This window comes from Halictus rubicundus, chromosome 7 (genome assembly GCF_050948215.1).
Source record: "Halictus rubicundus isolate RS-2024b chromosome 7, iyHalRubi1_principal, whole genome shotgun sequence".
Lineage (NCBI taxonomy): Eukaryota > Metazoa > Arthropoda > Insecta > Hymenoptera > Halictidae > Halictus > Halictus rubicundus.
In genome coordinates this window covers 17,119,900-17,138,448 of record NC_135155.1, presented here as the reverse complement: position 1 = coordinate 17,138,448, position 18,549 = coordinate 17,119,900, and the positions used below count along the sequence as shown (strand labels likewise).

Genomic DNA, 18,549 nt, shown 5'->3' with positions numbered 1-18,549 from the left:
TTCTTGGTGGGCATTTAATTTTGAATTTTTTAGACTGATAATACTTTTGCATCTACACGATGGTCCGAAATTATGTAAAGAAAACAAAACACCGCACTATACGAAGGAAATGTTGGCTGAAGCATTGGCAGAAATTAAAGCTGGCCGAATGACTGTTTATAGAGCTAGTAAGTACTATAAAATACCAAAAAATACAATTAGTAACCGAATCCGAGGAAAAAGTGGACAAAAAAGTGAATCTCGAGGAAGAAACACCGTACTTTCACGTGAAAATGAAAAACGTCTTTCCGATGGACTGTTAACCTTGGATAATACAATAATAAAAATTTGAATTTCTATTCTTATGTTATTTTATTACTAATAATAATTCCGCTTTTGCCCCATAATATAAGGAAACAAGATTCAATAATTTTTAAACAGGTAGGTGCAGTTTTGCCCGAGTTCCGGGGAAGTCCGCCCCAGCAGCACTGTTTTTCATGTATTAAGAAAATCATAAGCTTCGGAAGATATTTTTAATCCAAATTAATGCAACTTAGAGAATAAACCATGCGCTAAATAAAAACACTAAGGTTATTATGTTTTGGTGGAGTAGATAGAAAATACATCAGTTTAAAGTAAACTTTACAATTTCTGACTCGGTTTTACCCCGCTCCACCTTAGTAATTTTTCGTAAAAGTGTTCCTAACCGATTTTATCAAGCGTCTCATATTAGGCTACTTTACTGTATAGCGAGCGGTACCTGTAGGCATCCTCGGAGACGTTTATCTTGCCAGGTTCGCCGGTGGTCTCGGTTCGGCTGGTCAGATTCACCGTGTTCCCAAATAGGCAGTAACGAGGCATACGGTGGCCAATTACTCCAGTTACGACCTCGCCGCTATGGATCCCGATGGTGATTCTCTGCGGAACAGTTCGCGAAACCTCTGTCAGACGGGATCTTTGTGTGAGAGGACAGTGTGCAGTCGTGGCACGTCGCGCGCGTTAAAACGTCCACCGGCGGAAGCGTCCGCGCAGGAACAGGAAGAGCGCGGTGGCCAGGAAGACGAACAACACTCTTTTTACGGGTATAATCGAATACGCGAGATCGACGGGAACGCGTTCCACCGAGACACCATGGAAAACCAACGGGTGGAAACCGTCGAACCGTTCGAGTAGGTTCGATCTCGTATTTCATTTCGACGGCTCCTACAACGCTATTTCCGGGGGAAATGAAATCGATTTCAAAAGTACTTCAACATGATTCTATTGAAATTTAGAAATCAATGTTGTTCTAGTCATTCGATATAATTTTCTATGATTTTATCCAGGAAGAGCATCAACAATGTCTTTGTGTCAGCATTAGGGAGGAACTGGATTGACGCGAGGATCAGGCGGAGCGACAAAGCAGACATCATATTAGTTTCGGGACTACCAAAAATTTTCTGAACGGAGCTGTCTCCCAGACAGCACGGTCACCAGTGAAGGGCTAATTTGCCAAATTAAAAGTGAACATTTTCGAGCGGGGATAAATTGCAGAGCCCCGAAGGTTAATCTTTCAGGAGGTAATGGACGAATGATGTAGAGCCGAAAGTGGACGGACGGAGTCCATCAGCGAAGAAGAATAGACTTTGGTTCTTTTTCGGTTTGTAGAATAGGGCTGTGAAAAAGAACGAGCTAGAATATATTGAGACTTACCACAGGCTCGCCATCGATCTGCACTTCCTCCGTGGCGAGATCCATCATATCCAGCGCCAGCCGGGCGATGCATCGTGCATGGCAACTACACGGTTCCGGTAATCCGCTCACAGCCATGTATTTGTCACCAACAGTTTCGACCTAGTCCGAGCAAAGTGGATCAGCGCTAACAAGCCTTCCCGTAAATTGAAATATATATCCGTTGTCGGGGAATGATCATTCCTCCGGGTAATACAGTTTCCCCGAATTTGGGTCCCGCGCAGGCTCCGCGGCACGAGGCCCCGCCTTTATCTCGTCTCGAAGATTATTAGCGAAAGTTCGGACGGAATCTAACTAGCCGATGTTAAGTCACCCAACGCACGCGTCAAGTTCACCTGATCAACATTCATTACGCTGCGACTGAGCCGGTTACCGAGAGCCCTGCAAACTCGAAACCGAACTCGAGCGAATTCACGCGAACTTCGCATCGCATCGCCATGCAATATCGTCGGCACGATTACTCGCGATGAAAGAACCTGCTAATATTAGGGGTACCCATTAGTAATTATTTGCAAAGAATTTGTTTTGCCCTTAATTCTGTACCGATCGTTGAAGAGGAAACACGTATTCACAGTTTTCGGTAAAGCAGCCTGTCTTCAAAATATTCGAAAAAGTATCATTTTCTTTTACAACCCTGTGATAAAATGGCGTACCTTCCGAGGATCATATTCGTCATTGCATCAAAAATCAAAATCAAATCATTTGCAGTGGGAAGTTTGACCGCACCCCCGTACTCACCGGATATTGCTCCCTCTGATCTTTTCCGATCTCTGGAGCATTATTTAAGAAATAAAACATTTTCTAGAAGATGCAAGGAGGCACCTTGAGTCATATTTTGCTTGACGAACCCTGGATTTCCTTGATGTCCTTGATAACGATGGAGATGATATAATAAATTGAGAAATAAAAACCTGAATTTACTACAAAGTTTGTTTCAGATTTCAAAATAATTGATTACTTATGGCTCCCCCCTAATAGTACTAAAAAGTTCTTCTTTTCGCCGTCGCTTTTCAAATAAAAGCTGTATACTAACCACGCCAGTTTGCATTTCATCTTTCCACGCGACGTTTGGTCCAATGCGACATGTCTGTCACGTACGATTTTTGAGAATCCGCTCACGGAACGTTCGCGTACTTCGTTATAACAAATGTGCTCGATGTGGACCACAAATGGGACGTGCACACTAACGTGCACTTAGGATCGCCGCTTCGGAATGTGAATCGCGTGCTATTTTTATGTATGTCATTGGTGTAAATATCTTCTCGTTTCTTTCACAAGAGTGGAAACATTTTGAAATATTTGAAGTATTAGAAAATTGGGCGAAACTTCACTTTGGCAACCCAGAAATTTTCAACTTTTTAATATGTAATCCTGTAGATCTTGACGAGCAAATGCCAAAAGTCGAAGTTTTAAGGCGAAGAATTCACTGGTTCAAAAGTTATGCGTGTGCAAAGTTGAGAGATCACGCTTTGTTCTGGAACAAGCTTTCATCGAACAGTAATTAAAGTATAGAGAATTATATACGGGATCTCAAAGAGAAAGTGTAATCCAAGTTGGTTGGGATTAGGGCGTTATCGACATCAGCGCGTGCTTGTGCTGCCACCCAGCGGTTTCCAACATGGCGGCGCCCCTACCTGTCAAAAACGCCTAACACGCTAAGCGCTACGTTGGTCCCAGGGGACCACGAGGACCGACACTAGGCTTTTCGTTTAGGCGACGCGTCGGTCAGCTCGGAGAGGTGACCTCTGCTTGCAAACGTGTTAAAATCGCTCAACTTTTAACACACACAACTTTTGAACCAGTGAATTCCTCGCCTTAAACCTTCAATTTTTGGCATTTTCTCCTCAAGATGTACCGGATTACATAGTAAAAAATTAAAAATTTCCGGGTTGCCATGTTGAAGTTCAACCGAAAATTGTAGAATAAAATAGTTAATGTCCTGAATCTTTCACTTAACGAAGCCAAACGGGTCTCCTTTTATCAACTGTCATTAGTCTAGCTTTACAGCATGACCCTTTAAAAATGTCATGTATTTCTCATGGCACTGTGCACGATGAAGTAAAATATTGCTTAATATTACATATTTGTCAGTAAAAAAGAAAAGTTAAGAATAAATAATATTTCTGGTCGTATCCAATTTCGTTCCATCTGTATTTCGAAGAGTTAATCTGCTCCTTGGAAACGTAAATAATTAACTTTCTTCTATGAGAATGCAAGCCTAAGGCAAACTGAGGCTACTCGTGATTATTCACGGCGTGAAATGAGATTACAGCAGCTTCCGGTACAACGCGGTAATACGTTACGCGTAGTATGAATTATAGGAAATGTACGAGAAAAATTCTCGTACACCACGAGTAATATAAAGCAACACGTTTGGCATGATTATTGATTAACTCCGCGTCAACTTGTATTTCCTATATTTTATCGAGTAGAACGGTCTTCGAAAAATAACTAGCATAGAGCGCGTTGTGCAAAATCGCCTACGAGAACGCTATAAATCGCGTCATACGAAAACAGTAGTCGCAACAGCAATAGAGGATAACAATGGAGACTCTGCTGCGTTTTAATGAACTCGAATGGACTTTTCAGAAGTGAAAACGTTTATGCTTTGAACGCTGGAGATCCCTGTCTGAATCTGTTTGGAGATTGACACTGCGGATATGGAAATGAACGGCCATAAACTCACCTTGTACACGTCCGGATATTTCTCCGGGTCGGTCAACACATCGAACGCTGTGTACAGTTGATTGAGCATGTTGACAATCTTCATCGCACCGCTGGAGTCGGTGTGCGCAGCGCAATAAGCCCCGAAACCGACGATTCCAGAGAACAATAGTGTCACGCAATCATACTTCTTTGCCGGAACGGGCCTGGAGTGCCTGAGCTCCTTTGCCACCGAAACTGGCAGCACCGAGTACAGCAGGCTGTCAGACAGTCGGTACTTTTCATAGAAATTGTTTACAACAAAGTTATTGTTATTCTTAGTCGCCCACTGCCGTCAGTCCATTTATATTCTCATTTTTGATACTCACTTTTATTTCTTACTGATTGAGACTCGACCACTGTTATAACGAGACTGTTTTTACGCATTTATACACAGATTAAATAAATGGAAAATATCGACGTATACTTCCAACTTATTAAAGTGACTAACTATGATGAACATAATGTCTATTTAGCTACCGTGTCTTGCTATTAACGCAGAAGATTTTGCATGAAGATCTACGGTCTAGTTCTAATCCAAGCTAGTTATAGATTTCAATAAGTCGAGATTAATAAATCTGTTTTCGTTAATATTTGCACTGCTTTATACCTGACACATTCGTTGCAGTTATAAATGCAGAAAATCCGCAATCTATTTGTATTGCTCATTACATTTTGTATTTGATTAATCTTGCTGATCCTCGGAAATTAATATGGAGTTTCAATTATGGTACCAGCATTCGATCATCAATGTTGTGTTCAACAAATATTAACTATAAAGACCCCATTAACTGGCTAAAATTACGTATTTTCACGAATATAAAACATAATTATTAAAATATAAATTAGCAGCCTTCAAAAGGTTCAAAAAAAGAAAAGAAGACAAAATATAGCTCAGTTTGTAGCTGGAGATATTTTCCAGCGCGCGCTACCCTCGATTCCACCCAGAAAACTCATCGAATTGCATAAAAATGCTTGGATTCCGTGGCACGCACATCATAAATTTTTGACCTGCTTCTAGCACTTATATTACAAAATATCTGCATAATCTCGTCATATGAGAAAAATATTCTCATATAAAGACAAGAAGTTGAGGCACGTGAAACGTAATTTTTCGCCAAATTTTGTCGGTAACCTGGTCACTCTACCTTACCTACGGCGACTTGGCCCTTAATGCTGTAATTTGTGGTTGACCGAAAACTAATTACGTTCTGTTCGAAACACTTTCCGGTCCACTTTTTAACCAACTTGTGACCGATTTTCAAAGCACTCTGTGGAATGAATACTTATCGGGGACTGGTGTCTCGGGCAGTCTAGTTACGGAATAGATAGATGATACTACATTTTTACTGTCTCGAGGAAACGTCGTCGAAACAGGCGACGTTTAAAGACGACACCGTTCTGCCGCGATAGGTACGGGGGAAAAAAAACTACGATCCAATTTCCGGCGTGGGAGATTATTCTGTCAAGAAAGAAATTCCACCGCGAAGGGAAAAGCTCCGGCCATCGTCGGCCAGAAATTGCGTCAGGATAAACGTCTAACGAGGCCAATAGGGACTTCCTTAATCAGAAAATTACGCCGACGGTGGAATCCTTACCTGTCGGTCTTCTTTTTCTCGCTGTCGAGCTCGCGATACGTCTGCTGCAATTTATCGGTAAGCAGCTCCAAGTTCACCGTTAATTTGTAATCAGCCTCGAATTGCTCGGACATCAGCACGAGATCTCTGGTGGCGTCGTGAAGGGGGATGTCGCTCAAGTATAGTCCCCACCTGGCGATGCCGTGAAACACGTAGAAAAAGGTAAACGGTTTACTTCGTTTCACAGGATACTCTTGTTTACGTCGAAAGTCGTCCCGAGTCGGGCGAATTCAAAAAATGTCTTTCAAATTGAGATCCCGCAAACTCCTCGCAAGTCCGATGTCAATTCCAGCCGTTGCACAGTGGTCCAGAAGCCCGGTTTTTGTGGCCAAAATTCAAAATGTTGTCATAATTTTCGGAAAGTTGGTCATTAGGAGTTTTTGGAGTCGCTGATAACGAATCTGACATTAAAAATTGAAAATTCTTTTACGGCAGGGTTATTATGGCGATCTAGAGGGCAGTATTTCGTGAACCCGATTAAAAAATTTTGTATATCGATGTTTTTCATCATTTTCATAGAACAATATCATTGAGATACTTAATGCCATGTTTTAAATTAGTATAACCTATAGAAAAAAAGATATAACAATAGTAATAGAATTTTTTATGATTTAAAAAAAGACTGTAATATTCACCTATATTTCTTCCATATCTAAGTCAAAGTTATTCAGATGTCTAAATATAGGTAATGCGTCATCAGTATCCTCATTATCGTCTTTATCGTCACAGATAAAGCGGGTTCAGGTCCCGAACGCAACGTCAAAATACCTCGGACGCATTTATTAAAATTAATACAGAGTTAAAAGTAGCAAGAGAGAGCAGCTAAACTTTGCATATTCTTTTTAACAAATGTTTAAACTTTCGTATAAACTAAGTCCAAAGTTTAACACTTTTAAACATTTTTTTAAAACCCTTTTTAAAGCTTCAATTGTTATAAACTTGGAATATTTGTTTATGGATTAAAAAATGTTTATGATGGCATTTCGAACTTAAAGTACATCTACTATCATACAAAAAATCATACTTATAACTTGTTTTCTGATATCCTATAAGTGGTATTTAAAACGTTTAATAGAATGTTCAATTTTATGATTTTGTGTTTAGAACGCCGTATCTGATTATACAATTACCTAAATTCAATAATATTTTGGATTTAGGAGCTTTGAAGAGTTATCAGTTTGTAGCAAAAAAAAATTTTTTAATCTATTAACCTTGAAAAATTGAATTTTGGCCACAAAAACCGGGCTTCTGGACCACTGTGCGTTGTAGGAATAATGTGAATACGTGCGATCATTTGCGTTTCGCGCGGCTGGGATCCACGAAAATGCAAACTCGAACGTGGGCGTCGCCGGTGGAGTCGAGAAGCGTGAAAAATATCGCTTTTGCAGGGGATGTAGGAATTTATACTAGACGCCGACCCTTATTTTTCCGGCATCTTGCTGCGAGGTAATCTTTGCTACACGTAAACTCGTCTGTTGTCGCTTCTAATCCAATGCGCGCCGGACGGTGCGTCGCGCCGAACACAAAAGAAAGTTACCACAATGATCAGGTAGCGCGTAATCGTCCCAGAGTTGATTAAGCTTCGAATTCAACCACTAACAAGTTCGAATAAATTACAGGTCATTCGAACTACACTGGACCTTCACGACTCCTATGAGTTCCAAGTGAACGAGCATCGTACAATGCATTTTTTTAGCTTTGTATTCCCGTAAAAACACGCTTGGGAATTTTGGATCTGTCGAAAATTTCTACGTGGTTTCGAGGTGTGCGGCAATTTTCAAGTACACTGTCTGAAAGGGCATTCTGCGAGCTTTTATATATCACGGAACATACTTAAGAAGCGATTTGAATATTTGTCGGCCGATTTTTGCAAATCTCCTTTTCGAAATTTCAAGGCTAAGAACAAAGGTGACCTCTACATCTTCTCTACGCCTCCTCTTGCAAGAATATCATTTATACCGTACTATGTAGTTTCTTAAACCCTACAACTTCTGTAAGTAACATTTTCTCGTACTGTTTAAAATAACAAAGTAGACAGTATCCACATTTCCAAACGTGTTTGTCTTAGAGTACAGTCAACTTTTAAATCAATCATATTAGTAAAATCAGAAACAACAGTAATTCCTCGATATCGAGTATTCCCGTCTAAACGAAAGCAATTATCATTTCTCTGGGTAACGAACATAGTCGTCAGCTAAAGGATTGCCAGACAAACGTAAAGATCGACAGTTTAGCAGTAAAGTGATAAACCAACGAAAATATTGCACCGTGGCAAAGTACCACGGTATTGGTATCTAATTGTTTTCGCACGGAGTGCATTTCACGGGGAAACAGCGTGAAAATGCATACGGCGCACGGCTTTCGGAGACACGTCTAATGCACCCTAAACGCGTGACATGGACTAACGAAGGGGAAAAAATTCCCGTGAAAACCGAGGACCGTTGGTTTTTATTCGAACGAGGCTAATTCGGCGGCGGCGTGACAAGAATTAATGCACCTGCCGCGGCAGGACGAGACACGCGAGGATGACGGTAATTACACGAGCCGTCGCGTCGCGTCGCGTCGCGTCGTCGCTTCCGGTATCCATCGAATCGCAACGACAACCGTTATCGCCGCGACGCGAAATATTTGACCAACGTGTACGCGGCGATACCCGGCGACGGATTAATACGCGGGAAGCCTACTTACCAACCGCACGAAGCACGAGCTCTGCCTCCGCACGCGATAACGGCCTAGATAGAGTGCCGACCATAAGTCTGCTGTCACTTTGCGCCCGGTTTCGTACGGTCGCGAGATACTTCTGCGATCTATTCTGGTGGAAACCGGCGTACGATTGTCGAGCGATTTGTTCCTTTCGGAGAGGATTACCGATTGAGCTCTCAGCTTAAGATCAGACCCATCTTCATGACACCACACGGAGACGATTCTCCGCACGTGTCTGCGAGAGCAATCGCAACTTCTCTTCTAATTATTTCTCAGACTCCGAGCTGGTCTCTTCGTGCGTGCGGCAGACAAGCATGCCTCCGTCGCTGAACAATGCTTGTTGGTTTCGCTTGTACTTTCGAGCAACAAGCAGAATCTTAGGAAACAATGTCGTTTTTCGTTTTAGAGAAGAATGGCACAGTTTCCGCAAAGTTCTTTCGAATGAAATCCACGGGAAAATATTTTAATAAAATTGTACTACGGGAGATAGTTTTTAGGAAAATTAGCGAACGCTTTTTTACCGTTTGCGTTCCAGCCGTTGAAATACATTTGATGAGAAATGATCTTTTTAGATCGCGTGCTTTCGAACGGACAAGTGTGCCGGAGTGCACGCTATTGTAGATCAAAGCGTGTCCGTAGAACAACGTGCGCAGCGTGGTTTGTAGAACCTAGGCGAAAATAGAGCGTGTTTCGTTGATTGCTGTGTGTGTGGGACTCTGAGAGACACATTCCTAACAAAACACCGACAGAGAACGACAAAAAGAGGGAAGGAAGCGCACGAGTACCGAAGGGAAGAACGTTTTAAGAATTGAAAAGATGAGGCGGTTTTTGTCAGCGAGTCGGCAAGGGATGATGGAAGAGACATTCAGAGTATATGCGTATGCATGTGCGTAAATGTATGTATGCCCGGCGAGGTCTCAACGTCGCATAAACTAGAATAAGTAAAAGGTACCGGGACGACCAAAAAATGGCACCATTTCGGAAGAAAGTTATCGTAACTTATTTTTGCAAACTGGACCACAATGTTTTGAGAGCATGTTCTTGTACTATCGATTTTCAAAAACCAAAAATCATTTTGTCCTGTTAGACGAGTATCCCCTTTTAACCCTTTCGCTGCCACGCGAGTTTTTCAACTTGCACCAGTGGGCCACAATACAAAGGCTGTAGCCATCTAGCTATTTTAAGCTAGTTAAAGATCTAGATCTAGATCTTAGTTTTAATCTAGCAGAGCCATTCGACAGCCTACCAAAAAAGAAACCTTTCTGCCAAGTTTTAGAGCGATACCTCACCTCTAAGGGTGGTTATAGAGGAAAATCGAAAATCCAGTTTTTGGCCCATTTTTCTATCTATTTTAATGTAGTTAAGTCTAGATCTAGATCTTAGTTTTAATCTAGCAGAGCCATTCGACAGCCTATCAAAAAAGAAACTTTCCTGCCAAGTTTCAGCCCGATACCTCACCTCTAAGGGTGGTTATAGAGGAAAATCGAAAATCCAGTTTTTGACCCATTTTTCTATCTATTTTAATGTAGTTAAGTCTAGATCTAGATCTTAGTTTTAATCTAGCAGAACCACTCAACAGCCTACCAAAAAAGAAACTTTTCTGCCAAGTTTCAGCCTGATAAATTATCCATAAGGGTAGTTATACAGAAAAATCAAAAATCCAGTTTTTGGCCTATTTTTCTGGCTATTTTAATCTAGTTTAATCTAGATCTAGATCTTAGTTTTAATCTAGCAGAACCATTCGACAGCCTTCCAAAAAAGAAACCTTCCTGCCAAGTTTCAGCTCGATCTGTAAGGGTAGTTATACAGAAAAATCGAAAATCCAGTTTTTCGTCCATTTTCACTATTTAATAAACAATTTAAAATTCTGAAAAAAGTCTGACACATTTCAGACACCAAGCTACATATTTTGAATCGTTCTCAGACTTTTCCGTTGTAAACTCTGGTTATAAAAAGCACGAAAAACACGAAAAAATGTCATATAGAAATTGAAGAGACACTAGAACAGATTTAATTTAACAGTGAGATATTGTCCTAGGTGTTATACTCAATTTTTTTCAAATTCTTCAGTTTGAATATAAAAATAAATGAAATGGAATCGTAGCTATTATTACGAGATGTCTTTTTCGTTGAACCTGTAAATTTTTCTTACCATGGCCCAAAGGAAAAGACAAGCCATGGGACCACGGGTACCATGGGGTTAGGCGTCATTTAGGTGTAGCGTGGTCATGGAAAATCTTGTTAATAGATTCTCAGCGACCGAAGCGTTAAGGTCGTCGGCACCTATGGTTGCATCACGATCGAGCATTTCGCTACCCAACTGGGTGTATCGGGCCGCGTGCAAAACGGAAGCGACGCGTTCGATCGTTTATAACTCATTGTCAAACCCGGAACGATCGCGTGCTGGGAGCAGTGTTTCGCGTTTTGTAAGTGGAAACCCGTCGCGTTGCATTCTTCGCGGTGACCATTCGTTTGCGTTGATTTACGGTGGCCCGTCGACAGTTTTACAGGTTTCCGAGCGGTCCGCGGGAAACGCGAACGGTGATAGACGCGTTCGCGGCGCAACCGATCCGAACAATGCACGGGCCGTTACTCACGCCGAGCGAGATTCAATTTATTCACAATTCCATAATTACAGGCCGGATTAACGTGTCCCTGCGAACAGGGCAATTAATTCGCCTGTCGAGCTGTATCGCGGCGCGTTTGATCCAGACATTTTTGGTACATTCTGCCCACCGCGGAAATGAACTTTTCAAACTGTTAATATTTTCACTCTGCCGCGTCGCGATAACTGTCCTGCTCGTGCCAGAATGCTGGTTTGTGAAAATGCTATATCAAATTCTCGTTTGCGAATTATCGTTTCGAATCTTCGTCCTATTCTTTGGTGAAGATTTCCGATAGAGAACCGCGACGAAGAAATGTATAACTCGGTGCTATGTTTGCAATTTGTTGAAATACTTCCGAGGGAGCACATTCTCACGAAATTCACGGCTAGACCGATTACGGAAAAAATGTTTATGACTGCACGGAAACGGAAATAATATTTGGGCTACGTTTATATAATACTTTCGAGGGAGCACATTCTCACGAAATTCACGGCTAGACCGATTACGGAAAAAATGTTTATGACTGCACGGAAACGGAAATAATATTTGGGCTATGTTTATGGAATTAGTGTTTGTAGATACTGTGATTAAATTTCGTTTTATTTGATTGGACTGAACGCGTGTCGTCTGGCTCGCAGGGCGGTCTGAAAAGGATGCAAATGAAGCGTAATGAATCCGCGCCGGAAGCTCACCTGGTTAAGTCGTCCAAATTCATAACGCTCGGGTAGCAAAGGAAGATGACGAGATCCGACTCCGGTATGTACAGCATTTGCCCCTGGAAAAAGTAACATGCCCCGCTGTGACAACGAAACACGCTTAATCCGGGAACGTGTTGCCGTGAATTACATCGCGTACATGTACGTATTCGTGTATGTGTACGCATGCACCTTACAGCGCATGATTTCTACTAACTTTTAAGCGCAGACACGGCCGCTTCTTGGACGCGTTCGATCGCATCACTCCCTCCTTCGTTCGCAGCACGTACACCGTGTTTATGTGCGACAATATGTTCTCGAATGTTAGCTCCAGGTGTGGTCTGACCTTTGGAAACAAAACACTGTGAGTTTTAATCGTGCGCGGTACAACATTGTGTCATGGACGCCTGCTAACAATGTAAGTCATAATTCTATAAACCATAGGAATCCGTGTCGTACCTTCGGAAAATAACGGAAGCATTTAACGATATTTAAATTGGATTAAAAATTGATTTAACACTTTGACTGGCAAACTAGAAACCTCAAAAACTCCATAAAATCAATGTTATTTAATGAAATAAAAATTGAAAAAATTCAATGTGTGATATCGAGTAGTCCTCCAAGTTTGTTGTGTTTTACAGATCCTAATCAAATTTGCTGCAACGAATATATTAACGTAAAAATTCATTTTAAAATCTGGACAAACAATTCCGTCACCCATGTATGGGTGACATGGCAGTCAACGTGTTAAAAGAGAAGATTAACACTAGAACGACTGGAGCAGCCAAAATGACTGCTTCCTAATTTTTTCTTTTACAATTACTGAAATTGTAAAAATGTTTTCACCGGAAATTTTTTTAATGAACCTCTTCATTGAAGCACATATTACAATAAAAGTTGTATAAAGTGTGAACGGGCACAGTCTTGTCACTGTTACAAAGCAATATACGTCAGTCGCATTTATTGCTCGGTCGTTCTAGTGTCAACATTGATTTATTAATTTTCATAAAATCTTCACCGCGTCAAGGGCAGAGATGAATATTTACAGTACGCAAGCAGATACTTATGGACGGGAAGCAGAATTTTGAAATCGAATTTTTATGTGAAGTTTCGCAACGGTATCTAGGCGACGTTAACGACCGAGATTTGTATATTTGGTAACGCAGGATTCGTTCGAGCGTGACAATGGTCGTTCAAATTTTCAGGTCAGCAAGACGTCGCGTCGCCGCATAACAACGTCAAGTGAAACGAGATTACGCGGTCCTCACCGATTACTATAGATCGAGGACTCCTCTCCTTAAGACGGGGACAAAGGGAATCCAACTATGACGGGGAATAACAACGGGACGGTTAATTGATTACGCTCGCTGCCGTATGCGCCAGCGACTATGGAAATGCCGCTAAATGATGCTTCTGCAACGAAGCGTGTCACGCCGTTCGAAACAAACCGCGTTTGAAAGATATATGGATCAGCGGTGTATGAATCCGCGCGAATTATAGCCCGCCGTTGGCCACGACCTGCCCGAACAATAACGTCATTTCGTGGTCCGCGCTAACTAAATCGCTTCGCTGAATAAAACGCGGTTATCGATCCCCGCGACCCTTTATCACGTTCACGGGAACGTGGGACACCGACGAGTTTTAAAGTGGACACCCTTGCTCGCCATTTTTCCGGCGAACTTAACCTTCTCAGGGACGAACACTTTCCATGCTGTAACAATTTATCATGTTTAAGACATAAGCATCGTGCTTCCATGCGAACAGTTTTCGTACAGTCTTCATTATTCAGACGTTGTGATTACAGTGGATTCCCGATATAAGTCCTTTCTGCGGTTCTGGCGAGTGACATTTAGACGAAATCTGTTCGGTTCCCGCCGAACGGTGCATTTGAAATACACAGTGCACGCTGGAAATGACCCTCGCGTCTATATGTCCAAAACCCGGGACATACAGACGGATATGTCGGCGAAAGTGCCATAAAAAAATAATGAAAAATAAAGAAGTTTCGTTATTCGATTAGTAGTGGTCTGCTTGTCTCACACCGATATATCCGATCGTGTTACACTCCTCGGCTTCTTGTAGTGGGGAAAATTCCGCGACTTTTATCGTGCCGGCCTTGGCGACATGTATAGAGGAATCACTGTAGTGTAAACTCATTTTCTCAATTGTAATTTGGAAAAAGTTAAATTTTAATGTGGATGTTGATAATATGTAATAGCCCACGGTGGTGTGGGTAGTTCTAGGGACCGTTAAACGCGAGGCTCGTAGCGACTTATATCGGGAGTTCACTGTGGCGGGCTGCGAATCTTTATGCAGAATAAAAATGCGTGAATAGCAAGAGACGGGAACAGACGACTGTAAAGTCCATCATATGAAACAGTTAACTAACAAACGACAGATATCTAGCCATAATTTGTAACAATCTTCCACTGTTGTCCCGGTCTCCCGTATTGCAGACGAAAAAATGACACAGGAGCAAACTCACTGTCCAAAGGATGTCGTTCAGCTTGCAATTACCGGAGCACACTTGGGGGATGACGCGAGTGATGGTGCATCCAGTCTGAACTATGTCGAGGTCCCTGTTGAACATCAGATGGAATGGGAAAACTCGGCAGAACGTCATGGGGCTCACTTTCGGTTCTGCGAGAAATTCCGTAACAAAGTTTCTCTGTGAATGCGTCCGACAACTTTTCACCTGGTGTAATCGTGAAACCGATCTACCGATCCCTTTCGGGATCGAGAGTTCGTCTTATTACGGATGCTAGGCGTCACTCACCGACGGACAGGGTCTCCAAATCGGCGATCATGGGGTTCGAGACGACGCCCGGGCCGGACGTGTTCGTTATCATGAATTGCACATGGTCGCACTCGTTTTTCGTCTTCAGTATCCGCATCTCTATGTCCGTGTCGTGGAGCTTTTTCGCTACGGTCTGCGCCGGGAAAAGTTTCAAACTCGTTTAATCACGGGCCCGCTTTCGCCCGAGAGGATTTCGCCCGGTTGGAAATTAAATGGACGAATAGTATAACCATCAATTTCGCTCGTAATTCAACCGGGCCGGAAAAGGGATATCACGTTGATCGAATAATTTCGTTTGCTAAAGTAGATGTTTGCTAGCTCGGTTTCAAGTTTGTTTTAATTCTGTACGGTCTGTGATTTAGGCAGTTTGATTCGCCGGGAACTGGAAACTAAAATATCTCCGTCAGGCGGCGCGTTTAATTCAAGAATTACGTGTCGCGCGATAAATAAACTTGTGACGCGAAAGCGAGGTACAAGTTGAAAAATGCGAAGCAAACGTTAAGGTTCCACGTGGACGATTAACGGTCGAAATTGAAGCTTTAGAAAAGCGGAATGGTGTTGGCCGGGAATACGATTCGCTGTTGCAAATTTGATCGGTAAATACGCCGCCTGATAAAGCACGTTTTAGACGTTGAATTTTTCATGAGCGCTAGATGGAGAAATCAGCAACAGAGACGGACAGGTATTTGCGCTGGGTTATATCGAATAATCAACTGTTCACCTGCAAAAATCCAATTCGCTTTTTTCTGAAAAAAAAAATGTAGTAAATCCTTCGATCAACTTGATACTTCGCAGCGCGCGATACCGCGGGAATGAAAAGTAAATACCGTTTACATTGTTCCAACATCGTGGGAGAAGATCGTTCAATTTCTTACACGGATTTATTAATTCCAATTTTATTTGCTCATTTGCTTGTAATTTTATTTGCTCACGTTAATAAATCCATGCGAAACCAATTAAGGTCGAAGTGGTGTTCATATTCGCGTGATTTTATTATGTCAACGATATAATTGGTGAAATAAATTGTCTTCTTATTTATTTTCGAAAGAACAAAAAGAGAAGATCTCTATTACAGAATAAAATTATTAATTCGATACTCGACGAGTAAAGATACTTTTTTTATTAGAAAAAATTTTTATACCTTTTATTCGTTATTCGAAGTTTTTATTTAGATCAATATTTTGCCGAACTCTGATCAGCGGTAACGTGCTGAAATTATGCGACGTAGGTCACGAGTTGAAATTCCATTTTTTTTAAAGAAAAATTTTAACTAAATCTTGCACCGTATTCGGCAGTCAACACTTTGAACGCCAAACTAGAAACCCGAAAAATTCCATAAAATCAAAGTAAGTTATTTAATGAAATAAAAATTGCAAAAAATTAAATGTACGATACTGAGTAATCCTCCAACTTTCTTGTATGTTACAGATCCAAATTAAGTTTAGTACAATGAATATATCAACGTAAAAATTCATTTGAAAACCTGCACAAATCATTCCGTCAGCCACATATGGCTGACGTGGCGTTCAACGTGTTAATGCAGAACTCGTTTCGAGGATCTTCGAAAAGAATCTCGGAAGCCATCGAAGAAGCTCGGGTGTTATCGGGATTTGTCGGGGCAACCCCCGTGGATTTCGGTAACCATGCTGTATTACGGTTTCGTCGAGAATACCTTAACGATGCCGATGACGATATGCTCCAAACCAGGTCGGTCGGAGTAATAATGTAATATGAGCGCGCCGTCTTCAGGCCTCTCGGTGCATCGGAAGGAGGGCGCCCTCATTCCCGGGTACAAAGTGCCTAAATGATCGTGAAGGGCGTCCAAATTCTGCAATTAAGCGTCACCAGATTCTCGTCAGGTTAGCAGCCCATGAAAGATTATGGCGGGGACGGGTCCCCTTCGCTTCGGGTCAAAGGAGGGCGGACGCCATCGCGTTCGAGCGATCGAATTTTATCGGTATCGGCGGTCGGCTCCTAGGGAGGGTAATTGCGCCGTATAATATCTGTCGGCTGGTGTCGATTCGGCCCGCCATCGCTGTCGATTATGATCGACCGATACGCCGACGTGGAACTGATGTTTCTCAAATTTTCGACGGGGCGAGAACGACTTGCCGGGTGACACCAGAACCGGCAATAATCGACGATAATAATCGCGTTCCGCGACGGAATTCCGCTCTCGCCAATCGCATTGCTTCATTTTCCCATTGTTTTATTTTCTTAACCCATTTGAACTTCGCATAGTCTAGTATAAAGTACCGAAATTGTGAACTAGCTTTTCATGTTATCGATTAACCCTTAAGTGCATAGGTAAACTAAATATTAGGAACATGAATGCATACATGGGGTCCATTGAGGACCCCACTTACCTCATTCCTTGCTAACTTTGATTACAGCAACAATTAATTTCAGTAAACACATTAAACGTAACCTAAATATTGACAGAAGCAAATAGCTGAACTCTCAGTTCACAAATGGCGCGGCTAAAAATGTTAATACAAAATCCAACACTGGGGGGTCCTTTGCGGACCCCACTCATGCATTTAACGGTTAACCCTCGGACTCCTGCGAGTTCTAGGCCTATAATCATTATTTCGATATAAGGCGACGGTTCGGGATCGTCTTTCATCGTATTTTGGACGAAGAAGAAAAGGGGATAGCGATTTTCTTATTTCGAAATAAAAAGCGTCGTCTTATATCGGAATAAAATTTGCGGTCGCTCGAGCTTATCCCCACCGCGACGGGTCACGAATGACTCCGGCATAGGTAGTGGTGAAAGCGATTTGTATTTTTCGAAAATTCTGCTCAAATACGAGACGCGAGAAAAGGTCTGGTGCATATTTTAGTACCGTCGTAGAATCGAAATATCCTAGGGCGGAAGTAATGGCTTGATTTCGGAGTTAGAGCAGCTCCGAGTGCAAAGGGTTAAGTGTCGAATACTGGAACGTGTTTACTCGTCCCTTCTTACCTGGTTCCTCTAGTGGCAGTCATTAATTCGAGTCTAGAAAGTTTCGCGCGAGCTCTTTTCACCTGGTAATGTATTCGTCTTCTCCTTAGAAGAGGGTTTCAGTGTTTAGAATATTAATTTTCTGACTTTATTTTGCACGAGCGAGCGTGCTCCGTCATGTAAATAAAACAGCGTTCTTGAATACAAAATTTATAGAAACTTGACGTCGAGGAGCGGTAAAATTCGTTGAACACTTTGTCTGCTGCAAATACAGTCTCATAATTAATATAAAAATATTTATCAATTGTCAAAATAAAGGCTTCGCCCTTTCTGTGGAATTTACTCAGCTCTTCAGGCAGAATTATATTTCGTAAAATGGTGAAGTTTCTTCCATTTATTTACTCAAACATGCAAATACATGGAAGCATATTCATAACGTAACGAGCATATTCATAACGAATGTAAGATAACTTTCTACCCAGTAGATAAAATTTTTCCCCGTTTGAGACGTCAACAGATTTTATTAATTTTAATATTTCCCTGTTCACAAATGCACAAACATAGTCATTCACGGAATTTGTACAACTTCAATTCAGAAGTAAATTACTGTCTACAAAATACCCGAAACTTTCGTATCTATATTTAAACGTTCGAAACAAGGCAAATATTTCTTTCCTTTTTATTCGATCTTTCAAAGTAACACGTCGGGTCAACGAAATTTTATATCAGCCAAAGATCATGCGCGCAGATTCAT

The 18,549-nt window shown here is 41.7% G+C and overlaps 1 protein-coding gene across 1 annotated transcript in view; it reads right to left on the bottom strand.

Annotated features, from left to right (window-relative positions):
* Positions 1-18,549, bottom strand: part of Gycbeta100b (guanylate cyclase soluble subunit beta-1-like) — a 52,919-nt gene that overhangs the window by 15,884 nt on the left and 18,486 nt on the right. Inside the window, exons 5-13 of the mRNA XM_076790908.1 lie at positions 16,524-16,679; positions 14,831-14,984; positions 14,540-14,694; positions 12,272-12,400; positions 12,052-12,134; positions 6,012-6,182; positions 4,397-4,634; positions 1,672-1,812; positions 740-897 (exon numbers count right to left, since the gene is read on the bottom strand). Coding sequence (XP_076647023.1) covers positions 740-897; positions 1,672-1,812; positions 4,397-4,634; positions 6,012-6,182; positions 12,052-12,134; positions 12,272-12,400; positions 14,540-14,694; positions 14,831-14,984; positions 16,524-16,679 — 1,385 coding nt within the window. The remainder of the gene's footprint in view (positions 1-739; positions 898-1,671; positions 1,813-4,396; positions 4,635-6,011; positions 6,183-12,051; positions 12,135-12,271; positions 12,401-14,539; positions 14,695-14,830; positions 14,985-16,523; positions 16,680-18,549) is intronic.